At 42.2% G+C, this 25,699-nt stretch overlaps 1 protein-coding gene across 1 annotated transcript in view; it reads right to left on the bottom strand.

The window, feature by feature from the left end:
- LOC126176670 (collagen alpha-1(I) chain-like) overlaps window positions 1–25,699 on the bottom strand; it is a gene marked incomplete at its 3' end in the record, with an annotated part of 308,515 nt that overhangs the window by 91,566 nt on the left and 191,250 nt on the right. Inside the window, exon 5 of the mRNA XM_049923829.1 lies at window positions 19,027–19,111. Coding sequence (XP_049779786.1) covers window positions 19,027–19,111 — 85 coding nt within the window. The remainder of the gene's footprint in view (window positions 1–19,026; window positions 19,112–25,699) is intronic.

Below are 25,699 nucleotides of genomic sequence, written 5' to 3'. Positions count from 1 at the left end.
GTATTTCTCCAAACTATGACCTTAACATTTAAATTGCAAATTTCGGCTGAATTTTTATGTAGCTGGCCCCCTCTCTTGTTATTGTTATTATTAAATGCATGTTATATTTCTCCAAAATGTGGCCGTACACTGTAGTATTTGTGTCTTTCATTTTAAGTTAAATTTTAACATATCAATAAATTGTTATTTGCGTGAAATAATAACCAGTTGATTTGTGGACCTGGTCCTTCCAGTTTTGCTTAACTCCCGATTGTCTAAGCAGCTGAGGTTATCCAAGCGACTTCGACCGGACTCATTTACAGCATTACGATTTCAGACGTCCGGATGCGTGTATCAGTGCAGAAAGAACCCATTTCGAATAACATTAACTATCATTGCAGGGTGTCATCATTCTGTTGTTCAGAAAGGCTGTTTGATTCAACCTAATTCATCACGCTAGAGCAGAAATAATTAGTGTAGTGTACACAATTTCAGAGATAGCAGTATCTCTGGCCGTCTTCTTAAGCCATGAGGGAGGAGAAACTTCTTTTGTGTGTATCTTTCAACATCAAGATGTACTGGCAGTAAAAGTAAATTTCACATAGTGACGTGTCGGCTACACAGCAAGAAGCTACATGCAGATTAAAGATTTCCTTTATTTATTAGCAAAACCTAGTTACTTTATTAGGAGCGAATTTCCAGCTGAAATTAACTGGACAACTGAGATATGTGTTCGAGTGTGAGAATAAGAACAATATAAATTAACTTCTCTCTGTAATCTTTATTTTTAGTAACACGCTAATAAATAAAGATTTCGGAACAAACAATAAAAAAATATATGGCATACAGTATTATAACTTTGTCAAATACAAAGTGTAAAATTTTGTTAAATCTTCACTCGTGTGAAAGCAATTTTGCCACTGAAATAAAAATAAGCAGCTGGAGCACAGTAAGTACACAACGTAAAAACATATACGGACTACAGTTCCGCAATGCCCTTCACCCACTCGGTGAAGTCGGGTACATATATCCAAAACTTGTTTCGATGGTTTCAATAATTCCGGAAAGATTCGCAATGACGGATCGTAATGACCGTACAATATATCCCATTAGTGACACTTCAGAAACACGGACGCAGATCCAGTCTATGGCTATTCGCAACTGCCGGACCTACATATGGTCGGGAACTATATTTTCATTTCCAGAATAGAGGCTCCATGCGACCGGCGTCAATAGATATTTCAGTCGCTTAAATCCTTTCTGAGCCTATCGTTATAGTACGTAAAACAAAGCTTCGGTTCTTAGTGTAGCTTCGATCTAAACTGACAGGACTTGTTCGATACGGCTGACGACGAAGGCTGGCAAAGCTGGGTATTACGTCAATGTTGTTCCATAACGAGCTGAGTGGGTGGCGATCCAGTTCAGCGGTTTCCGGGAAGCAGCGCGCAATTAACACCGATGGCAGCGCGTGACCTTTCTGGGCAGTCTCCCATTATAGCCAGTTCGCCAGCCGTAATATAGCTGTTAATGGTTCCTAATGCTTGATGTGCAGCATCGTAAACTCGAGTAACCTATAATATTCGCAACGGACCATTTCAGTTCGCCGTCATTTCAGGGCTACAATCGGAAAGAAAATTAATACCCCACGTGTATCACAGTAGTCAAGACAGACAAACTTGTTTGTTGTACCTTACGTTAGAATTAGTACCGATTATACGAACTAAAAGACGCTACGAACTATGAGACGCACCTTAGTTTTAAATAATTTTTTAAAGTGACGTTTTTACCACTTTTATTACTAGAATTCAAAGCCAGGCAAAATATATATATAACCAAGCTTACTTTTAAAATCCCTGAAAATCTTCATCTGATTCTTCTTTTTCTTCTTTCTCTTCGTTGTCATCGTTGTCCCCTTCATATATAAGATGCTCTTCAGTGCTATCGAGAGCGATACTTTTGCCGCACATCTTGAGAGATTTAACAACAATGCCTTCTCTCAGTCTACAAGTGTTTTAGCCACTGACACAATTGTTTGATTGTAGGTCGTTTTAAAGCGTTGATGGCTTTCATCTATCATCCATTTGTTCCATTCCTCTCTCATATACACTTTAAATGGTTTTTTTATCGAGACATCAAGAGGTTGCAATTGTGAAGTGAGACCACCCGGAATAACAGCAATCTGTATTTTCCTGTCTCATTTTCTTTTTCACAGAACTTTTCAAATGACTACTAAATTCATTTAGCTTCAATGAAGCACCTTTTCTTCTCTCCCACACTCTGTTAATCCATAATTTCATACCAGTCTCGTCTCCGTACGTGAGCAACGCCACCTGGCCGTATTTTGGAAGGTTTTGGCTTTCTTTGCTTCCCAAAATGATTATTGGATTACATTTAATACCGTCAGCGTATTTTTTTCATTTCCACTTGTTTTTAAAGTTACAGTTTTAGCATCTCGGCACATCAAATGTCAGAGGAGTTTCGTCCATATTCGCTGTTTGGCTTAGCTCCACAATGGTTTTCGTTCGATGTTGATTTCGTCTTCACATTGTTGTGGCATTTTCTGCGATATTTTGGTTTTGGTTCGCATGCTAAGTCCATGACGCTTAATAAACCTGCACCGCCACTTTTAAAGTCTGAAGTTCTATTGTAGCGCTAGCTTAGCAGCGTGTATTTGTATCATTTTCGTATTAATTCCGATGCCATTTTCACGGTGCCTTTGAATCTATTTTAGTACGTTACTTCTAGTTTTGGCCACTTTGTATCAGTCTTCTATTTGGACATTTATTCTTCCTCATTTCTTTTCGTTCTTCTTTACTCTACCGCCAATCGAGAATAGTTTCTTTTTTCCTTGGTGGAGAGTCAAAATGCTGATCAGCTGCTGTTTCCATTTTCTTATGCAAATGTTATTACTTTCAACCTATAGCCAGCATAGATTTATATTATTTTCCATTACGAAACTAGCTACTAACAAAAATATTGTACTGTTACAGGTAACACAAATCACTGGCATCGTAGACTGTAATGACGTACCGTGGGTTAGACAGTCTCTGATGGAAGGGTAGGAGGGAAAGAGCGTTAGTTGTTGTTGTCGTTGTTGTTGTTGTTGTTGTGGTCTTCAGTCCAGACTCTGGTTTGATGCAGCTCTCCATGCTACTCTATCCGGTGCAAGCTTCTTCATCTCCCAGTACCTACTGCAACCTACATCCTTCTGAATCTGTTTACTGTATTCATCTCTTGGTCTCCCTCTACGATTTTTAACCTCCACGCTGCCCCCCAATACTAAATTGGTGATCCCTTGATGATTCAGAATATGCCCCACCAACCGATCCCTTCTTCTAGTCAAGTTGTGCAACAAATTTCTCTTCTCTACAATTCTATTCAATACTTCATCATTAGTTCTGTGATGTACCCATCTAATCTTCAGCATTCTTCTGTAGCACCACATTTCGAAAGCTTCTATTCTCTTCTTGTCTAAACTATTTATCGTCCACATTTCACTTCCATAGATAGCTACACTCCATACAAATACTTTCATAAACGACTTCCTGACATTTAAATATATACTCGATGTTAACAACTTTCTCTTCTTCAGAAACGGTTTCCTTCCCATAGCCAGTCTACATTTTATATCCTCTCTACTTCGACCATCATCAGTTATTTTGCTCCCCAAATAGCAAAACTCCTTTACTACTTTAAGTGTCTCATTTCCTAATCTAAATCGCTCCGCATCACACGGCTTAATTCCACTACATTCCATTATACTCGTTTTGCTTTTGTTGATGTTCATCTTATACCCTCCTGTCAAGACACTGTCCATTCCGTTCAACTGTTCTTCCAAGTGCTTTGCTGTCTCTGACAGAATTACAATGTCATCGGCGAACCTCAAAGTTTTTATTTCTTCTCCATGGATTTTAATACCTACTCCGAATTTTTCTTTTGTTTCCTTTATTGTTGGCTTAATATACAGATTGAATAACATCGGGGAAAGGCTACAACCCTGTCTCACTCCCTTCCCAACCACTGCTTCCCTTTCATAACCCTCGACTCTTGTAACTGCATTCTGCTTTCTGTACAAAGTGTAAATAGCCTGTGTTTTACCCCTGGCACCTTCAGAATTTGAAAGAAAGTATTCAAAAGCTTTCTCTAAGTCTACATATGCTAGAAACGTAGGTTTGCCTTTCCTTAATCTATTTTCTAATTCGTACAGTCAGTATAGCCTCACGTGTTCTAACATTTCTACGGAATCCAAACTGATCTTCTCCGAGGTCAGCTTCTACCAGTTTTTCCATTCGTCTATAAAGAATTCCTGTTAGTATTTTGCAGCCGTGACTTATTAAACTGATAGTTCGGTAATTTTCACATCTGTCAATGCCTGCTTTCTATGGGATTGGAATTATTATATTCTTCTTGAAGTCTGAGGCAATTTCGCCTGTCTCAGACATCTTGCTCACCAGATGGTAGAGTTTTGTTAGACCTGGCTCTCCCAAGGCTGTCAGTAGTTCTAATCGAATTTTGTCTGCTGGGCCTTGTTTCGACTTAGGTCTTTCAGTGCTCTGTCAAACTCTTCACGTAGTATCATATCTCCCATTCAACTTCATCTACATTTTCTTCCATTTCTATAATATTGTCCTTAAGAACATCGCCCTTATATAGTCCCTCTATATACTCCTTCCACATTTCTGCTTTTCCTTCTTTGCTTAGAACTGGGTTTCCATCTGAGCTCTTGATATTCATACAAGTGGTTCTCTTTTCTCCAATGGTCTCTCTAATTTTTCCCTTACGCAGTATCTATCTTAGCGCTAGTGAGATAAGCCTCTAAATCCTTACATTTGTCCTCTAGCCATCCCTGCTTAGCCATTTTGCACTTCCTGTCGATCTCATTTTTGAAACGTTTGTATTCCTTTCTGCCTGGTTCATTTACTGCGGTTTTATATATTCTCCTTTCATCAATTAAATTCAATATCTCTTCTGTTAGCCAAGGATTTCTACTAGCCCCCGTCTTTTTACCTACTTGATTGTCAGCTACCTTCACTATTTCGTCTCTCAAAGCTACCCATTCTTCTTCTACTGTATTTATTTCCCCCATTCTTGTCAATCGTTCCCTAATGCTCTCCCTGAAGCTCTCTACAACATCTGGTTTTTTTTCAGTTTATCCAGGTCCCATCTCCTTAAATTCCCACCTTTTTGCAGTTTCTTCAGTTTTAATCTACAGTTCATGACCAATAGATTGTGGTCAGAGTCCACATCTGCCCCTGGAAGTGTCTTACAATTTAAAACCTGGTTCCTGAATCTCTCTTACCATTACATAATCTATCTGAAACTTGTAAATATCTCCAGGCTTGTTCCAGGTATACAACCGTCTTTTATGATTCTTGAACCAAGTGGTAGCTGTGATTAAGTTGTGCTCTGTGCAAAAATTCTACTATGCGGCTCCCTCTTTCATTTCTTCCCCCCAATCCATATTCACCTACGACTTTTCCTTCTCTCCCTTTTCCTACTATCGAATTCCAGTCACCCATGACTATCAAATTTTCGTCTCCCTTCACTCTCTGAATAATTTCTTTTATCACATCATACATTTCATCAACCTCTTCGTCACCTGCGGAGCTAGTTGGCATATAAACTTGTATTGCTGTGGTAGGCGTGGGTTTCGTATCTATCTTGGCCACAACAATGCGTTCACTATGCTGTTTGTAGTAGCTTACCCGCATTCCTATTTTCCTATTCGTTATTACACCTACTCCTGCATTACCCTATTTGATTTTATATTTATAACCCTGTATTCACCTGACCAAAGGTCTTGTTCCTCCTGCCACCGAACTTGATTTTATATTTATAACCCTGTATGCACCTGACCAATGGTCTTGTTCCTCCTGCCTTTGAACTTCACTGGTTCCCACTATACCTAACTTTAATCTATCCATTTCCGTTTTTAAATTTTCCAATCTACCTGCTCGATTAAGGCATCTGACATTCCACGTTCCGATCCGTAGAATGATAGTTTTCTTTATCCTCATAACAACATCCTCCTGAGTAGTCCCTGCCCGGAGATCCGAATGGGGGACTATTTTACCTCCGGAATATTTTACCCAAGAGGACGCCATCATCATTTAACCATACAGTAAAGCTGCATGCCCTCGGGAAAAATTACGGCTGTAGTTTCCCCTTGCTTTCAGCCGTTCGCAGTACCAGCACAGCAGGGCCGTTTTGGTTGGTGTTACAAGGCTAGATTAGCCAATCATCCAGACTGTTGCCCCTGCAACTACTGAAAAGCCTGCTGCCCCTCTTCAGGAACCACGCGTTTGTCTGGCCTCTCGTTCGTCGCATCGGTGCACTGCTGCTGTCACTTCAATGCATTGTTGGCAGATATAAGTTTCCCGCGGCATCGACTGGCGGGAATATTAAATGAAACACTGGACATTTTTACATTAATTTCGAGTAAAAGACACACGTGACTTTTGGAGACAACTTTTCGAAAAAAGAAGTGCGTCTTATATTCCGTAAAATACTGTACATGGGACTGCTCTTTAAACACTTGGCCGTCTATTGTTCTACCTTGACTAAAACCCACACAATCTGTCTGTTGTGCACTGTACTAACTGATTTCCCGCCTGCCTGCTTCTTGTACAGGGTGATAATTATTGAACTGTATAAGAAAAGGAAATCAGTTACAAATTATGGCGTGCACACACTTTATTCAACATTTAAACGTCACTAAAGGTATTCTGATTTACGTTAAGACAGGTTCGATATGCCTGCCATCATTAGCGATAATGTGGCGCAGACGAAAAGCGAAGTTCTACATGACCCGCAGAGGTATCGGAACATCGATGCTGTAGATGACCTCTTGAACGGCTGCTTTCAGCTGAACAATGGCGTTCGAGTTATTGTTGTACGTCTTGTCTTTAATATAGCCCCACAAAAAGAAGTCGCTTTTGTTCACATCCGGAAAATATAGCGGCCAATCGAGGCCCATTCCAGTGGCCTTTGGGTAACGTAGAGCCAGAATGCGGTCCACAACGTGCTCCTCCAGGACATCAAATACTCTTTTACTTCGATAGGGTCGAGTTCCGTCTTGTGTATACCACATTTTGTCGAAATCAGGGTCACTTTGCATAATGAGGAGGAAATCATATTCCAACACCTTCACATACCCTTCGGTAGTCACCATGCCATCAAGGAATAAAGCACTGATTATTCCGTGACTGGACACTGCACACCACACATACGCCCGTTGAGGATGATCGCGAAATGCGGATTCTCAGTCCCCCAAATGCCCCAACTTTGCTTACTGACGAAGCCATCCAATTGAAGGTGGGCTTCGTAGCTAAAGCAAAACATATACGTGCATGGTAATTCCTATCACGATCCGCCGCGAACCGTGCAGTTTGAACATCCTACCGCAAACAGTTCAGATGTTACGTCGATTTTATTTCATACAGTTCAATAATTGTACCAATGTAGGTTCCCTAGCGGACTTTCACTTTTCCCTTGCCTCCATATGTTGGTGGAGGACAGCTAAAGATAGGCTTTTATTTCAGAATTTATCGGCACTCTGTCCCTGAACATTCCCAAACAACCTTGTTACGTAAATTGTATAAAGAACTTGTTTATCCATTGATACTTACAAGAGGCATCTCAACAACGTTTCACCAGGCAACGCCGATCAACTGCTGTTTGTGTATGAGAAATCGGTTGGAAACTCTCCTCATGTCAGCACGTTGTAGGTGTCGCCACCGGCGCCAACTTTGTGTGAATGCTCTGAAAAGCGAATCATTTGCATATCACGGCATCTTCTTCCTGTCGATTAAATTTCGCGTCTGTAGCACTTCATCATCATGGTGTAGAAATTTTACTGGCCAGTAGTGTATTTCCCAACAGTCACCCTGGCGACGAACACATTTCTCCCAAAGAGTGTTCGCTCTGTCGATACCGTCGCTGTTGAAAGTGTGACTGTTGACAAAGTCAGAACCTCGCCTCCGTTTGCAGCGCTTCATCACTATTAAGGCGTAGTACTCAGAGATGTCCTCTGAGTTCTGAAACAGATGACAAATATGTGGTGCCAAGAGGGTACTCTAGGCGGACGATCGATGGCAGTGGACCCAAAGTGTCGCAATGTTGCGGACGTCGCAGCGCTCTTGTGTGGACTGGCATGGTCACACTTAAGGAGAGGTGCTCCAGGTGCTGACGAAACCTTCGGTATCGGAACGCGATTACAGGACGCCGTTTCTCACACACTGACAGCGTTACGTTACACACCGCCATGTTACACCCCACAATCCGGAGCCTTCTAGCGCAAAATGGCTGCAAATACGTAAAAAATAAAAATACAGCATTTTAGTAACGTTTAATTTAAAAAGCTTTAAGAATTTTCACAAAAAAAGGTTCGGAGGCATTGCTTTTCAGGACATCCTCGTAGAGTAACACAGCCGGAAGGGCACAACTAGGTTATATTTTCAAAGTGGGCGCGTGAAAAGATAAAAAACGCTTATGACTGATCAAACTACCTTTTTTTGTTCACTGCAAAACCACAAACGATGAAAAAGTAACATAGTTAAAGCAATAGTTCGCAAACAACAATAGGACGGTAAGAGAAAATAATCTACGTCACAACGTCAGATGATTTATGTATGTATCTCAAAAGGATGGTAGAAAAGGTAGACAGTGGTGACAAATATGATGATAAATTCAGCATTAACGAAAATCTGAGTATTCTTGATGCTGTTAGTGCTATACAAAGTCAAGCTATCGGTGCTAGAAGGTAAAAACAGAATATATACAGGGTGTAACAAAAATGTACGTCTCAAATTGAAGGACACATTCCTCACACGCAGTCGAAAAATTATGTCACATGGACATGAGTCTGGAAACGCTTGTTTCTATGTCACAAATCGTTTTGTGCAACCCGTTAAACATGGGAAACACACACGAAGAGAACGCACCTCTATACCACATGAAACTCTTTCAGGTGCTCAGTACGCCATGTGTGGGTACTGGCAGTTCTCAGTCGTAGTGAATCTCGGATGCCCTGATGTACTGCGTGTGGTTTCGCATCCTTCCATAATGCAGGCACCGTGTAAACATCTTGTACTGGGGCTCCGTACACAGGAGCTCCCAAATTTCCCACAAATAAAAGGCCAGTGGGTTTAGGTCCGGAGGGCGTGGACAAAAGGCAACTGGTCCACCTCTACCTATCCATCTATCACTGAACTTGTTTTTCAGAAACCGATGGACATTAACATTAAAATGATGAGGTGCTCCATCGTTCATGAAATACGTGTTTTGTCACACAGCTAATGGCACATCAACTTAAAGATTAGGCAGAACATCCTCTAAGAAATTAAGATAACTTCGTCCGTTGAGCCTGAGTGGCAGAAGGTGACGTCCTACCGAACAGTCACCAGTCCAAACATCGACAGAAAATATTTGTTGATGACTTGCCTCAGCAGTTGCGTGAGGATTGAGATCTGTACATACATGCAAAATGCGACAATTTACAATCTGATCTAGTTGAAACTCGTTGGAGAAAATGAGTTGGAACATACAAACAAAGTGTATCAAGACTCACATTTATATAACATTACTTCTCCGTCGATGTGTGTGGAATGTGTCCTGTAATTTGTGCTACACATTTTTGTAAGACTAGGATTCTATTTGGATATAAAAACAACAACCATTAAGTATCCTAACAGCAACAATGTTAAAAATACATATATACACTGAAGATCCAAAGACATTGATACAACCATCTAATATAAAGGGCTTATTAGAATAATGGTACAAGTCCATTTTTGTTTATTCTGAGATACAGAGTCCTAAAGTTAAATGAGCGCTGAAAAATCTGCAGTTGAGATGCCAGAAATATTCAAGTATATGGCTTGTTGCTAGATATGAACCTTTCTTTCTATTTGTTTGGATCATTAATTTCAGCAGCAATATAGGCAGAAAAGTGGAGGTAATGGAGCTGTACCACTATTGAAATAAAATAAATTGACGTTGTATATGAACCTGTTAATATGTCACTTTCATTAGTGTTAGGGCAATTTTTATATTCCTGTTTTGCCCACCACTCGTGTCACTGTACCCAATTAGATGTTTTTGAGAAGTGACACACTTTTCAATATGTTTCAATAAACAGGTACCAATTTCCTGTGAACCCTTTGATCCAGATTTTTCATCCCAAAAATACATATTTACTTTGCTGTCAGTGAAATTGTGGCAGCCAAAATCATACACGTACAAGTTTCTTTTGTAGCATGATATCGATGTTGTCATTTTAGGAAATGCAAGTGCTTTTTGCAGGTCAATGGCAAATCTGCCTCTTCTCTACATGCTGTGTGTGTAGCCATTGCTGCTCTTGCAGCTTCAGCCCTCCTCATTTTCAGTTTGAAGCTTTCCTTTTTCTTCTGCATTGGTAGTAACGACAACATACCACAAACACAAACAGAAATAAACACAAACAGAAATAAATACACCATTTACAGCAAACAATGTAAAATTAGTACTCCACAAAAAACGCAACACTTCCCCAGGTCATGACTACATTACTTATTGATACCTGAAAGAATACCCCTGAAAGAATACCCTCTCTCCTTTCTTATCATCCTTGCTGCCCTCTGCACCACTATCTTCTTCACAAGTTACAGTTCTCAACAATGGAATATCTACAGAATCCTACTTTCCCTCAAACCCACAAACGTCCTACTGATACCTACTCCTACCATGTCATCTCTCTCACCTCAGTGATTAGCAAGGTTTCAAATATATCCTCTTCTGATGTATTTGTCAACACTTGAACCAACAGCACCTTCCAAAAGCCAGTGTGGCTCCATCCCCAATTTCTCCTCTGATGAGCAGCACCTGCATCTGACCCATCTCCTATCTCATCAGCTCAACTCCTGTAAATCTGCTATTTTTGTCTCCCTAGACCTAGGAAAGGCCTACAACCATGTATGGCCTTCAAGTCTCATTTTCAAGCTCCAGACATGCGCACTTCCAGATAACTACATCCACCTTGTTGTATCATTTCTACTTAACTGCCCCTCATTTGTTGCTATTAACAAAATCGTTTCCCATACCCTGCACTCCACTCAATGCCCAAAGGCTCTGTCTTCTCTCCCTTCATCTCCTCTACACATCGTATGCTCAGACCAACCCACCAGTCGGCCTCTTTCGGTATGTTGATGACACCACTTTCTGCACTTTTACCCTACACCCCAAATCCACCCCAACCAGTTTACCTCAAGATCAACCCCTCCAAAACCCAAGAAATTATTATAGGACACACCACCCACCCTTCTGCCTGCCCGCATCTCGTGGTCGTGCGGTAGCGTTCTCGCTTCCCACGCCCGGGTTCCCGGGTTCGATTCCCGGCGGGGTCAGGGATTTTCTCTGCCTCGTGATGGCTGGGTGTTGTGTGCTGTCCTTAGGTTAGTTAGGTTTAAGTAGTTCTAAGTTCTAGGGGACTGATGACCATAGATGTTAAGTCCCATAGTGCTCAGAGCCCTCTCCCCCCTACCCTTCTGCCTCCATGTCCTCCACCTTACCATTTTCAACCATTCTATCCAGCTAACTAACACACTAAAATATCTTGGACTAACTCTCAACCAGAAATTAATTTAAACAGAAAGTTCATAATAGATTAAAACTACTAAAGCTACTGACAGGTTGGAGTTGGAAATTCTACACTATTCTCCATACCTACAAAACCCCAATCCAACATATCCTATATTATGCCAACGTTGTATAGATCTCTGCCCTATCAAAGGTCTGTAAGTCCCTCCAAATTCTTGAATGTCGTGTACATCATCTTGATTTCTGCATCCATTTACCTTACCTCACTTGGATCCTCTACCATCTCATCAAATTCCCACCACTCACTACTCACATCGAACACCTCTCCATCTTCCATACTGTCCGCAAACTAGATTCCAATCACTCCATTGTATCCCCTCTGATTACCTACCATCATCGTATGCTGCCATGCGTTCACAAATATATCCCTCCATCCTTAACACCTCTACACACTCAATATTCTGTACCTATGCAACTTCAAGCAACTCCCTCTCCCTGACGATGAGATTCGCTGTGATATTTACCCCACCTACGAACTTTAACTCTTCTCCACCTATTCCACTCCACAACAGGGTTCCTCTCTCCTTCCCTCTCCACCATCCCTATCTCTTTCATGTTGCAACCTCTGCCTCAGCCACATGCAAGTTAAACGCTGTTGTGAGGTGGAGAGAAAGTCTTGTGGGCCTGAGTGAGCAGTTGGTTGGTGGGCGAGGCGGGTCTGGACACGGTGCTGGTGATTTGGACTTTGGTCTTCTTACAACTCATTCTGGAGTTATACTTTAATGTTTTCACGACTTACAAGAGAGGTCCCCAGCAGTGGGATTGCCTTTTTGAAACTATTCATACGGAAATGTGGGTTAAGCTCCAAGGCATCACACCCTGCAGTCACTCTCCCTGGCGGGCCCCCATTTGCGAGTAACCGACGAAAAAATTTTCGAAATTTAGTGTGATGGCGTACATGTTTAAGAACAGTAATGGTAATCTGTCTTTTGACGTAGTGTAACAGTTATCATGCGTTCCTCCCACTGAGAGGGCTGTGGGTTTGAATCTCGTTATGTGGTTTGATATCTTTTATTTTTATTGAAATGACTTTTATTATTATTTTTATTCAGTTAACTGGTTTAAGTGATTTTTTATTTATATTCTCTTGTTATGGCATTTTAAATCAGCCTATTAACTGCTGGAATCGCTCTAATTCTTTCTTTCTGTTAGTCTTTATCCACTTGGAATCTTTTTGCACCTGAAGAGAATAACTGTTATTTATTGACTGCGATGTCATTCCTCCCCTTTTATCATCTTCAAGCCACTACAGCCAGCCGCATGCTCAGTTACAAGAAGGGCTCACGCCTCAGCTGTTGGTGCCACCGCTACCGCGCCACAGCCTTGCCCAGTCTAATGCTCGTGACGACCCTTTGTAATTAATTAGTCAACGTACAACTTGTTAAAGAAAGCCGCATTCATGAAGTTCTCTCATGTTTTTGGTTTTTCAGGAATAACAATAATGTTAGCAGATCTAATTCACTCGCCTAGTAACTGTTAGATGACCCAATATTCACGGACAGAAATAATATACATCTACATCCATACTCCGCAAGCCACTTGACGGTGTGTGCCGGAGGGTACTTTGAGTACCTCTATCGGTTCTCCCTTCTATTCCAGTCTCGTATTGTTCGTGGAAAGAAGGATTGTCGGTATCCCTCTGTGTGGGCTCTAATCTCTCTGATTTTATCCTCACGGTCTCTTCGCGAGATATACGTAAGAGGGAGCAATATACTGTTTGATTCCTCGGTGAAGGTATGTTCTCGAAACTTCAACAAAAGCCCGTAACGAGCGACTGAGCTTCTCTCGTGCAGAGTCTTCCACTGGAGTTTATCTATCATCTCCGTAACGCTTTCGCGATTACTAAATGATCCTGTAACGAAGCGCGCTGCTCTTCGTTGGATCTTCTCTATCTCTTCTATCAATCCTATATGGTACGGATCCCACACTGTTGAGCAGTATTCAAGCAGTGGGCGAACAAGCGTACTGTAACCCACTTCCTTTGATTTCGGATTGCATTTCCTTAGGATTCTTCCAATGAATCTCAGTCTGGCATCTGCTTTACCGACGATCAACTTTATATGATCATTCCATTTTAAATCACTCCTAATGCGTACTCCCAGATAATTTATGGAATTATGTTTCCAGTTGCTGACCTGCTATATTGTAGCTAAATGATAAGGGATCTTTCTTTCTATGTATTCGCAGCACATTACACTTGTCTACATTGAGATTAAACTGCCATTCCCTTCACCATGCGTCAATTCGCTGCAGATCCTCCTGCATTTAAGTACACCACAAGAAGGAGATGTGCAACATAAACGAAAGTTAGGAGGCGTGTGTCTACATCTAAAAGTTCATGTCTACACAAATTTCGCGATAATCACAGAAAAGTGGTGCTAGTATTAACCAGGTTTGCTTTAAATACACGCTATAACGGTCGTGAGCATTAGCTACGTTTGAGATTGGATGTAGTGAGTCGATGTTAGTCAAGAATGCCTTAATTCGTGACAATGTACCCTGGCAACAATGTGACTAGGCTCTGGACGGAAACGTGGCGCTACTGACAAGGGAACCTTTCCATCGCACCCCCATCACATTTAGTTATAAGTTGGCACAGTGGATAGGCCTTGAAAAACTGAACACAGATCAATCGAGAAAACAGAAAGAAGTTGTATGGAACTATGAAAAAATAAGCAAAATATACAAACTGAGTAGTCCATGCGAAGGATAAGCAACATCAAGGTTAGTACGAACTCAGGAGCGCCTTGGTCCCGTGGTTAGCGTAAGCAGCTGCGGAACAAGAGGGCCTTGGGTCAAGTCTTCCCTCCAGTAAAAAGTTTTAATTTTTATTTTCAGACAATTATCAGAGTTCAGGCACTCACATATAATCAATTTCGCTCTCCAAAATTCCAGGCCGTGTTCAGATTTGCTTGGACATATGCAGGATTTGACGGTCTACACAGGGAAAAATTTGAAAAAGTTAAAAACAAATGTTTTGACAGAGCACAGAGAAAACTGTGCGACTGTGAAACTGTTGCATTCATTTGTTGCAGTTTATGTGACACACTCTTATTTTTTTATCACTTTTTTGGGAGTGATTATCACATCCACAAGAAAACCTAAATCGGGCAAGGTAGAAGAATGTTTTTACCCATTCGCCAAGTGTGCAAGTTGGGTGGGTCGACATGCCGTCGCCACCGTTGTATAGAATATATCAGACGTGTTTTCCTGGATAAAATGTTTTCGGTTCCCATTGGATAGGCACGTCCTTTCGTCTACTAATCGCCCGGTTTTGCGGTGCGGTCGCAAAACACAGGCCCTAAACTTATTACAGTGAATAGAGACGGCAATGAACGAACGGACAGATCATAACTTGCAAAAACAAAGTAAGTAAACTCTTCGCTCAAAGGTAGACTTGAACCAAGGACCTTTCACTCCGCAGCTGCTCACGCTAACCACGGGACCACGGCGCTTCTGTGCCCAGATATGCCTTGATGTTGCATATGTTGCCCATGGACTACTCAGTTTGTATATTTTGCTTATTTTTTCGTAGTTCCACACAACTTCTTTCTGTTTTCTCGACTGATCTGTGTACAGTTTTTCAAGGCCTATCCACTGTGCCAAATTATAACTAAATCTGAGGGGGGTGCGATGGGGAGGTTCCCTTGTGAGAGCGAAGACCATCGTGTTCGACGGATGGGCCCGGCGCATCGTACGCACCAACAGCAGCAACTTGCACAGCAGTTAACACCACACTGGCGTTACTGTTGCAGATCGGTTACATCAAGGGCAGCTACAGGTAGCGTGCATTCCACCGCCATTTCCGACTTCAGTGATGTCACGCGGGAGCTCACAGGAGGGCAGGGTGGGGGTCTGTTTTGTTTTCCAGTGAAGGCTGCTTCCGTCTCGGTGCCACTGATGGCCGTGTCTCGGTTAGGAGGAGGACAGTTGAGGGCCTGGAGCCAAACCACCTGCGTGCTGCACACACTGGACCTACACCTGGAGTTGTGGTTTGGGGTTCCATTTTACATGACACCAGAGACGCTCTTACGGATATCCTACACACCCTGACTGCAGTCTGGTGATTCGACCTGCTGTGCTGCCACTCATGAACAGCACTCCAGGCAGCGCGTCCCAACAGGATAACGCTCGTCCAGATACCGCTCTGCAGAGAGTCGACACGTCGCCTTGGACTTCACGATCAACAAATCTGTCTCCAATCAAGCCCGTGTGGGACATCATCGGACGCCAGTTCCAATGTAATCAGCTTCTGTATTAGCCGACGAAGTGCGACAGGTTTGGAAATCCATACCAAAACTAACATGCGTTAATGCACAACTTGCAAGTTTGCATGCTTGCATTGAACGTTCTGGCGGTTACAGTGCTTATTAATGCACCAGCAATCCACATTTGCAATGGCTTATCTCGCCCTTACGTTAACCTATGATCTTGGAAAGTTAATCAGTTATATATGTTACCTAAGCGAATGTTTTCCCGAAATTTCATTACTTTACATTAATTATTATTTGATGTTGCTATTTTTTCCCGTTAGTGTATTGACTGTCCGAAATATCTAACCATAAGTCAGACGACGCTGCCTGACAGTTTCACTTATTTCATATCAGAAACTGTTACGCACAGTAGTCGGGGCTTCTATACAGTCCAAGTGCTTAACGGGTGTATTTTATCATTTCCCAAGGTCTGGTATGATATATTAATATGATATGGTCATTTGAACATCAACAGTGAATTCGATGAGGTGGTATCTGTGGGCACAGAACACAGACTTCTGGCAATTTCTCACGAACGTTTTTTTTTTTTTTCATTTAAAATTCTGCCAACAATTCTGATCGCTGTTATTTCCATAAGGTTTATTTGAGTTACTTATTCTATCAGATTTCTTTGAGGTGTTACAAAATTGTCATCAAAAGCCAGGTAGTTAATCTTAAAAATGGCTCTGAGCACTATGGGACTTAACTTCTATGGTCATCAGTCCCCTAGAACTTAGAACTACTTAAACCTAACTAACCTAAGGACATCACACACATCCATGCCCGAGGCAGGATTCGAACCTGCGACCGCAGCGGTCGCGCGGAGGTAATCTTAATTCCATTTGATTTCCTTCCCAGAACTAGCTCAGTTTTGTGATTTTTAGCTCCAAATACCAGATCCTTAGAACTTTTTAAAACATTGTGATGAGCCGTCCCCTTATCTTCCTCCAGCTTTTATTTCAAATGAGTGATACAATTCTCTCATAAATTTTCCTTTAGATACCTTATTTGTTAAATTTTCACGAATCATATTTGGTAATTGTGTCCAGTTTAATTATTTTATTATTGTTAGAACGTTCTGTCAGTGCGTCGTTCCATCCTTACACTACTAAATTAATTTTAATTAATTTAATTAGTTTATTTAACATGAACAGATTAAGGCCATCCGGTCATCTCCTAAATCGGATCAGCTTTTCACAACATTTTTAGATTAGGATTACTTATCTCAAGCAGTTTGCAACAACAGCAGTAATAGAAATTATATTAACGACTGGACTTCTACTACCGTTGATAATAATGATAACCATCAAGCATAGAGAATACTAAACGTATTTATGAGTATATAACAGCCAGATTTTGTGGCATAGCGTGTGTTGAGGGAGAGAAAATCAGGTAGATAGAAGTGTGGAACATGGTGAGGGTCTGGGGAAAGATGCACATTTAACTTCAGTTAGGTAAGGGGTGTGTACATATCAAATACAGATGTCACTACTCTTTTACGAGATATGCCATTAACCGATTTTCGAGGCTGTTCATTTATTTGGTATAGTTACTGAGGTGATTACAGGTCAGGTTTTGTTACTCAAAAAGATACAGAGGTGGTGGGTAGAGACGGAGTGGGACAGAAAGAATTTTTCTCTGGTGTTAACGAATGTTTCTGCTGTAATGATCACACAAAGTTGTTAAGGCTGAGCCGGCCGGTGTGGCCGTGCGGTTCTAGGCGCTTCAGTCTGGAACCGCGTGACCGCTACGGTCGCAGGTTCGAATCCTGCCTCGGGCATGGCTGTGTGTGATGTCCTTAGGTTAGTTAGGTTTAATTAGTTCTAAGTTCTAGGCGACTGATGACCTCAGAAGATAAGTCGCATAGTGCTCAGAGTAATTTGAACCATTTTTAAGGCTGATGTGAAAGGTAGGAGACTCTTTACATTAATAAGTTGGTAATGGACACAGTGTGTGTGTGGAAATTGCTATTCTTTCATGCACATAGCCGATTAAGGAGTGCACAAGACATTGAAATATGATAAAAGAGTGAAAATTCACCACTTTCGGATGTATTCATCAAGGGCACAAACCGACGTTAGTTTTCCTCTAAACTACGTCTCACGATAATATTTCAGTAATCAATAATTGACAGTACAAGTGTTTGTGTACATTTCTCTTTCAAGTAAAGAGGGAAGAGCCTTCATACACACTGTATCTGTGTGCTGCGTCCATATTAGTTTTACGTTGTGAGATCTTAGTTTCTTCCTCCGTATTCAATGTTACAATAACTTACAGGAATCCAGCCGGGTGACGTCATTGACAAACGCCGTTATTTCGACAGGAGCACACACTGCCATTTTCAAGCCAAAACTGCAGGAAGTAAGTGTTGTGCAAGCAAATGAAAAAACTCGGATTTCACAGAAACTCGGTAAAGACAAGGAGTACACACACACACACACACACACACACACACACACACACACACACAGACAGACACACACACTCCACACACACTGTACGGCAATATTGTCTACAATGTGTATGTGTGTGTGTGTGTGTGTGTGTGTGTGTGTGTGTGTGTGTGTGTGTGTGTGTGTGTGTTTGTTATCTTTACTACGTTTCTGCGAAAGCCGAGGCTCAAAATTCGCTCGTACAGCACTTGCTTGCAGCAGTTTTGGGTTGAAAAAGTCGAGAAGTGTTGCTGTCGAAATATCAGCAGTTTTCGATAACGTAACTCGGTTCCAGTTCAATAAGTTATTTGAACATAGCTTTCCCTTCATTATTACTTCTGGACTTCTGAGTCTATGTATTCTAATACTCTATCATTATTTTTGATTGGTAATCAAATTATATATCTACCATGGTAGTCGTAACCACGTTCCTAAGCCTTCTGTCAACTGCGGCCGACAAAGAAAATGACATAACGTGCTAGACTATGTGTCCCATCAAGACCTGTATCCGGGAACTGCCCCAAAACTGTCGCCACTGCCGGTACCAGCAACCAATGTCCAAGTCGATATCAGCAGCAGGAAGCCGACTGAAATGATGGGCCTCAATATAGTTAATAAATGAATACCTTCAGCAGACAGTAAATAACACGTCGGCAACGTCCTAGGTACGCGACTCGCAGACTGGAGCGACTGCAGTGCCTACTCGCTACGCGCTACTCGCTACTCACCTTTGAGTCCAGGCGGTCCCTGTGCTCCTGGAGCTCCAGCGTCCCCTTTGTCACCCTTTGGTCCCTGAGGGCCGGCTATGGCATCCTGTAACACACAGCACAACAGATCCCTTATGTAGCATTAGGAGGGAACCAAGAAACTAAGTGAAAAGGTAGAACAAGTGAGAACGAGACGCATAAAGAAAAGGACTACCTCCAATCGCAAATGCAAGATCCACAGGTACGTTAAGGGATAACTATCTATGCTGAATCGAGGGTGGTCATTCTAAACCGTTGAATAAGATGTGTCTGCGACATGATGGTTGCAAGAGGTCGTTCTAAAAGTAAAGATGGCTCTGAGCACTATGGGACTCAACTAAAAGTAAAGATATAAACACAGTAAACAAAAAGCTTAGATTCGCAATGGAAAATGAACAACCAAATAAACATCTTCGTCATAATCATTAAGAAAGGAAAAATTCATCATAGCTTTGAAATTTGCTGTAAGTCAACAACAACTGATTCAATCGTACATCAGACTTTCAATCATCCACACTCACAGTAGAAACCAGCACTGAGGTACATGCTTCGTAATCTCAACACAGTATCACTTAGCACAGAAAACTACCAGAAAGAACTATATATCATTACGCAAATAGCAACAAATAATGGCTTCAATAGCAATATAGTCACAAAATGAAACGACAAATAAAGTTAATATACACTCAATCACCAAAGAAACTGGTATAGGCATGCGTATTCAAATACAAAGATACAAAGATATGTAAACAAGCAGAATGTGGTGCTGCGGGTGGCAACGCCTTATAAGACAAGTGTTGTTCGATCGGGTACTGCTGCTATAATATCAGGTTGTCAAGATTTAAGTGAGTTTGAACGTGGTGTTATAGTCGGCGCACAAGCAATGGGACGCAGCATCTCCGAGGTACCGATGACGTGAGGATTTTCCCCCACGACCATTTCACCAATGTACCGTGAATATCAGGAATTCAGTGAAACATCAAATCTCCGACATCGCTGTGGCTGGAAAAACATCTTGCAAGAACGAGACCAATGCCGGAGAGAATCGTTCAACGTGACAGAAGTGCAGCCATTCCGCAAATTGCTACACATTTCAATGCTGGGCCATCAAAAAGTGTCAGCGTGCGAACCGTTCAACGAAACATCATCGATATGGATTTTCGGAGCCGATGGCCTTATTATGTACCTTGACGCCAGGACGACAGAAAGCCTTACGCCTCGCCTGGGCCCGTCATCACCGACATTGCACTGTTGATATCTGGAAACATGATGTCTGGTCGGACAAGTCTCGTTTCAAGTTGTATAGAGCTGATGGACATGTACGGGTATTGAGACAACCTCATGAATCCATGATCCCTGCATGTCAGCAAAGGACTGTTCAAGCTGGTGAAGGCTCTGTAATGGTGTGGGATGTGTGCAGTTTGAGTGATGTGCGACCCCTGATATGTCTAGATACGACTCTGACAGGTGACAGGTACGTAAGCTTCCTCTTTGATCAGCCGGCCGGTGTGGCCGTGCGGTTCTAGGAGCTTTAGTGTGGAACCGCGTGACCGCTACGGTCGCAGGTTCGAATCCTGCCTCGGGCATGGATGTGTGTGATGTCCTTAGGTTAGTTAGGTTTAAGTAGTTCTAAGTTCTAGGGGACTGATGACCACAGATGTTAAGTCCCATAGTACTCAGAGTCATCTGAACCTCTTTGATCACCTGCATCCGTTAACGTCCATTGTGCATTCCGACGGACATGGGTAGCTCCAGTTGGACAATGCGACACCCCCCACGTGAAGAATTGTTATAGAATGGCTCCACTCTCCTGAGTTTAAGCACTTTCGCTGGCCACCAAACTCCCCAGATATGAATATTACTGAGCACATCTGTGATGCCTTGAAACATGCTGTTCAGAAGAGATCTCCACCCACTCGTACTCCTACGGATTTACGGACAGCCCCGCAGAATTCATGTTGTCATTTCCCTCCAGAACTGCTTCAGACATTCATGCCACGTCATGTTGTGACACGTATGCGTGCTCGCGTGGCCCTACACGATATTGGGCAGATGTAAGAGTCTCTTTGGCTTTTCGGGTGTTCAAATGTGTGTGAAATCTTATGGGACTTAACTCCTAAGGTCATCAGTCCCTAAGCTTACACACTACTTAACCTAAATTATCCTAAGGACAAAGACACACACCCATGCCCGAGGGAGGACTCGAACCTCCGCCGGTACCAACCGCACAGTCCATGACTGCAGCGCCTTAGACCGCACGGCTAATCCCGCGCGGCTGGCTCTTCAGTGTACTATACACATACACAGACAAAAACAACAGCACAACGAAACATCACACGAACAAGCACACAAAACAATAGAACAACGACACAAAGAATACATGAGAACAAGAAAGATCATTCAAGATGGTACCTAAAGACCTAGAAGCACAAACGTACGAGTAAAATAAGTAACAGTTTCAAAAGAAAAGGCGTAAACATTGCATTCAAAACAGAGAGTTGAATCCAAAAGTACATTCCAAAAATAACAAAAGGCAAAGACATCTACCTGGAAGCATGAATATGCCAACTGCAACGCAGCACATCTGATGGAAGCTATGTAGGAAACCAGCAGAACATTTGACACCCGGTACAAAGAACATATCAGACCACGGAATTATGTGACAAGGAAAAGTCATTCAACGTGAAAAGACTTAAAATAAATATTGAAAGACACAAGCGAATTATCATGTATACAAAGTAGAGACTGAAAAAAAAGATACTACTGAATGATCTAGTGAATATGATTAACCACTCACTGTTTATACTGATTGATTATTTAACAGACAGTATTCCCAATAGATGTTCACAAATCCCAATTCTCTCCTAAGTATATAAACGAAAAATGAAAAACAAAAAGAAATGATAATAACAGTTAAAAGATAAAAAAGTTCCAAAATAAATAAAGCAATACAGTAGAAAATAGAAAAGGGACACGCACATATACACACACACACACACACACACACACACATACACACACACACACATACACACACACAGAGAGAGAGAGAGAGAGAGAGAGAGAGAAATACATTAGCACACATGTAGCCAAAGGAAAAAAGTTGAAAGCAGAAGCCGGCCGGAGTGGCCGAGTGGTTCTAGCCGCTTCAGTCTGGAACCGCGCGACCGCTACGGTCGTAGGTTCGAATCCTGCCTCGGGCATGGGTGTGTGCGATGTCCTTAGGTTAGTTAGGTTTAAGTAGTTCTAAGTTCTAGGGGACTGATGACCTCAGAAGTTAAGTCCCATAGAGCTGAGAGCCATTTGAACCATTTGAAAGCAGAAGCTGAGAAAGTTGGCAACACTTAACAGAAATTAACGACACTCTAGAGACTGAAAATAGCAGCTATACAACGTTGTATTTCGAATACAGTGACCACAAGGAAAACAGCAAACTTTCAAGCAGTCTGCACATGAGAGAAAACTATTTGAATTACAAATGATGAATTAAGACGCCGATTTTTTTATATTAACATAAAAATTTCAGTGAACTCTTTTAACGCTATACACCACATGTGCAAACAGTAACTTATATGTGCAAACGAAATATTCGTGTAATATTTCGAGAGACTCACTGAAGATTCCGTGTAACTAAGGCGAAACGCGTCTACTTGCACAACTTAAATAAATAAAAACCTTAATCTGCAGCATGGAAATGCTTATTTTCTTTTGAACTCTTTTCCCAAACATTTGTATTCAAGGAAATGAGAAAGAACATATTTTATAGATTTTTTTGGTATCTTAACTACTTTCTATGTGGACACCGCTCAGATTTAAACGTCTGTCGTTGCTCTCGGCTAATATACACTCAGCTGCGCTAAGTTCTTGGACCAGTCACCGTTTTCTTTCGGTTCGTTGTATCATCGTGAAACAGGGAAGAGAGGGCCAGGGATACGAGTGCAAATTCCGATGCTGATGGTTATAACAAAGGCGTTTTTAGCTGCGGCACTATCTTCTTATGAAATTTCAATCTCCAACTTTCTCCTCCATTCTGTTGGCGGCCATCTGCGTAATGAGATGTCATCACCGTAACAGAATAAGAGAAATAAGAGCTCGCACGAAAGGATTCAAGTACTGGTCTTTCCGCGCGCTTTTAGTGAGTGAAACTGTTAGAGAAATGACTTACAGATTGTTCGATGGAGCCTCTGAGAGGTATTTAAACTATAAATTGTAGATTAGTAGATTATTAGATTAGTAGATGCAAATTTTTCCTTCAAAAGAACTTAAAGTTTGGAAAAGACATGGTATCCACTCGAGACAAACCCGGGATGTGAGGCGAAGTTTCAGAAACTTCCCACTTAGTCTGCGGAGCTAAATGTTTTGTCAACGCAGCAAAATGCGGGCGAGGGTCATAGTGAAGTGGCAAGAAACCGCTGGAGAGCAGACCACGCTACGCGGCGCAGTCGGCGAGGCAACCCACACAGGGCCACTGCCCCTATGGTCTCTCCTATAGGCAAAAAGTCGACAAGTAGGACGCACTTATGATCCCAAAACACTGCAGCCAAAACATTTTTAGTGCTCAAAATGTGTTCGACTTTTTTTTGTTTTTGTTTTTGTTGGAATTCCTGAAAGATGCATAGCATTGATCGGCGTTTTGTCTTTGCACTTCGGTGTGAAGCCCTGGTTCCGTCACCAGTAGCATCGGGTCAAAAACGTTAGTGCAGCTACCATTTGTTGCTTTTTTTGTGTCCTTGTGTCAAAAGCCGCGGAATCGAGGAGGCATGCAAATTTCTATCTCCCAAATCACCGCCAGCATCTTGATAAAATCACTGTTAAGTTTCTACAAAACACATCAATAGTGAAACATCTGCCTTGCTAAATTTTTTTCCCCGATTCTTGATTGGAGTTCGTCAGTCAGAACATTAAACCCGTCAAAACGTTCTTATTCATGGATACACTCTTGTTCACCACTGAGCATGATGCACCGCTTTCGAACTAAACCTTCATTCGTCATATTTCTGTAGACATCGGAATCTGTCTGTAAACATCGACAGGGCGGTTAGTTGCTGGCGCCATACTGGTGCCAGAGATTAAGAAGGCCTATGACACGGTTTCGGGGTGCGGGGAACAACTACGTAGTTCGTCATATCAAAACGTTCTTTACTTGTGACATGATTGTCGTAAGACTTCACGACTCTGAGAATCCTCAGAGGAGTGGAATGAAAGAATCATCCCCATCAATGAAAACATGTGAATACGAATGGAATGACTACATTGTCGATAAATCGCAATAAGAATTCGTTAATTCGTATCTGGGTGAAGACATTGAGAAGTCGAAATGGAATGAGCACAGAACATCAATCGTACCTAAAGCAGGAGGTAGCTTTCAGTTCAGTGGTTGGGGACCGGGAAAATGATAACAGCCGATGGGATTCCGTCACCGCAGTACCGGAAATCCTCAGCTGGCATATGCTTGAACCCAGACGCGCTCAACCCACGAAAACCTGCTTACAGGGTTTCTAGAAGACGGCGGACCCGTGAGCATCGCTCCCGTACGGTCGGTGAAGTCAAGTTGGGACTTACCACAGGGTGAGGGCGATGTTATTCTGCCCGCGCAGCGTACGCGATCGCAACTGGGACACACATCGACATCTGACACAAAGGCAGTGGTGTACACCTCCTGCCATGCACAGTACACTGATTTTCACCTATTTGTGTATGTGGAGATGTAGACAGCTCCTGATATAATTATTTAGGGAAAGATTATCAGTGGGTCTTGGTGCTGGTGGTACTCATCACCTGACACAGCGAAATTTTAAGACAACATTTTGACCTGGCGGAACTTCCGATAGAAGGAAAACAAATAGCCGAAGACCCCAGACAGGCGTCTTCTTATAACTGGTGAACAGGACTGGAGACCACTTCTCGAGAAGAATTCAGCACCCTTGCTGAATACAACAGCTAGTTACTCCCATCTCCCAACACTGTTTCTTCCAATTGTCAGAACTTCTGATGCAATGGCACTGTTTGGCGTCTCGTTTCTGGACGTTCTGTGGCGCGGTCTGGCACATGGGTGGATCCTCTGAAGTCAGCACCTTCCCTCTTCGCTCAGTCTAAGTCTTCGCATCACCAACGGAGCGAGGCGGTTACAGCAAGCGACTTTTCTTTGGCAGGAAAAGAGTTCAGTTTCCAGTGCAGGCATGGAATTTGGGGTTTCGAATAACCCCCCAAAGGTATTAAGGCGAATGTGTAGTGGTTACTTTGAAAAGAACTTTGACTGTTTCCTTGTTCATCGTTGTTCTCTCAGTGGTCTAGTAAATGGGTGGATCCTCTGAAGTCAGCATCTTCCCTCTTCGTTCACTCTTGGTCTTCGCATTACCAACCGACCGAGGAGGCTAGACCATGTGACTTTTCTTTGGCTAGAAAAGAGTTGAGTTTCCAGTGCAGGCATGGAATTTGGGGTTTCGACTAATCCCCCAAAGGTATTAAGGCGAATGTGTAATGGTTACTTTGAAAAGAACTTTGACTGTTTCCTTGTCATCGTTGCTCTCTCAGAGTGTGTAATCCACATGTAGCACGCCGTCGTGAACAGCGTGTAGCGAACTCTGTTGCTTTCTACCGACATCAAAGCTATCGGCCAGCTATCCACAGTGAAAGTTAAAAGGACTACATGAGC

Source organism: Schistocerca cancellata, chromosome 3 (assembly GCF_023864275.1).
Source record: "Schistocerca cancellata isolate TAMUIC-IGC-003103 chromosome 3, iqSchCanc2.1, whole genome shotgun sequence".
Lineage (NCBI taxonomy): Eukaryota > Metazoa > Arthropoda > Insecta > Orthoptera > Acrididae > Schistocerca > Schistocerca cancellata.
Note: the sequence above shows the minus strand (reverse complement) of the source record. Positions and strands in the feature narration are given on the sequence as shown.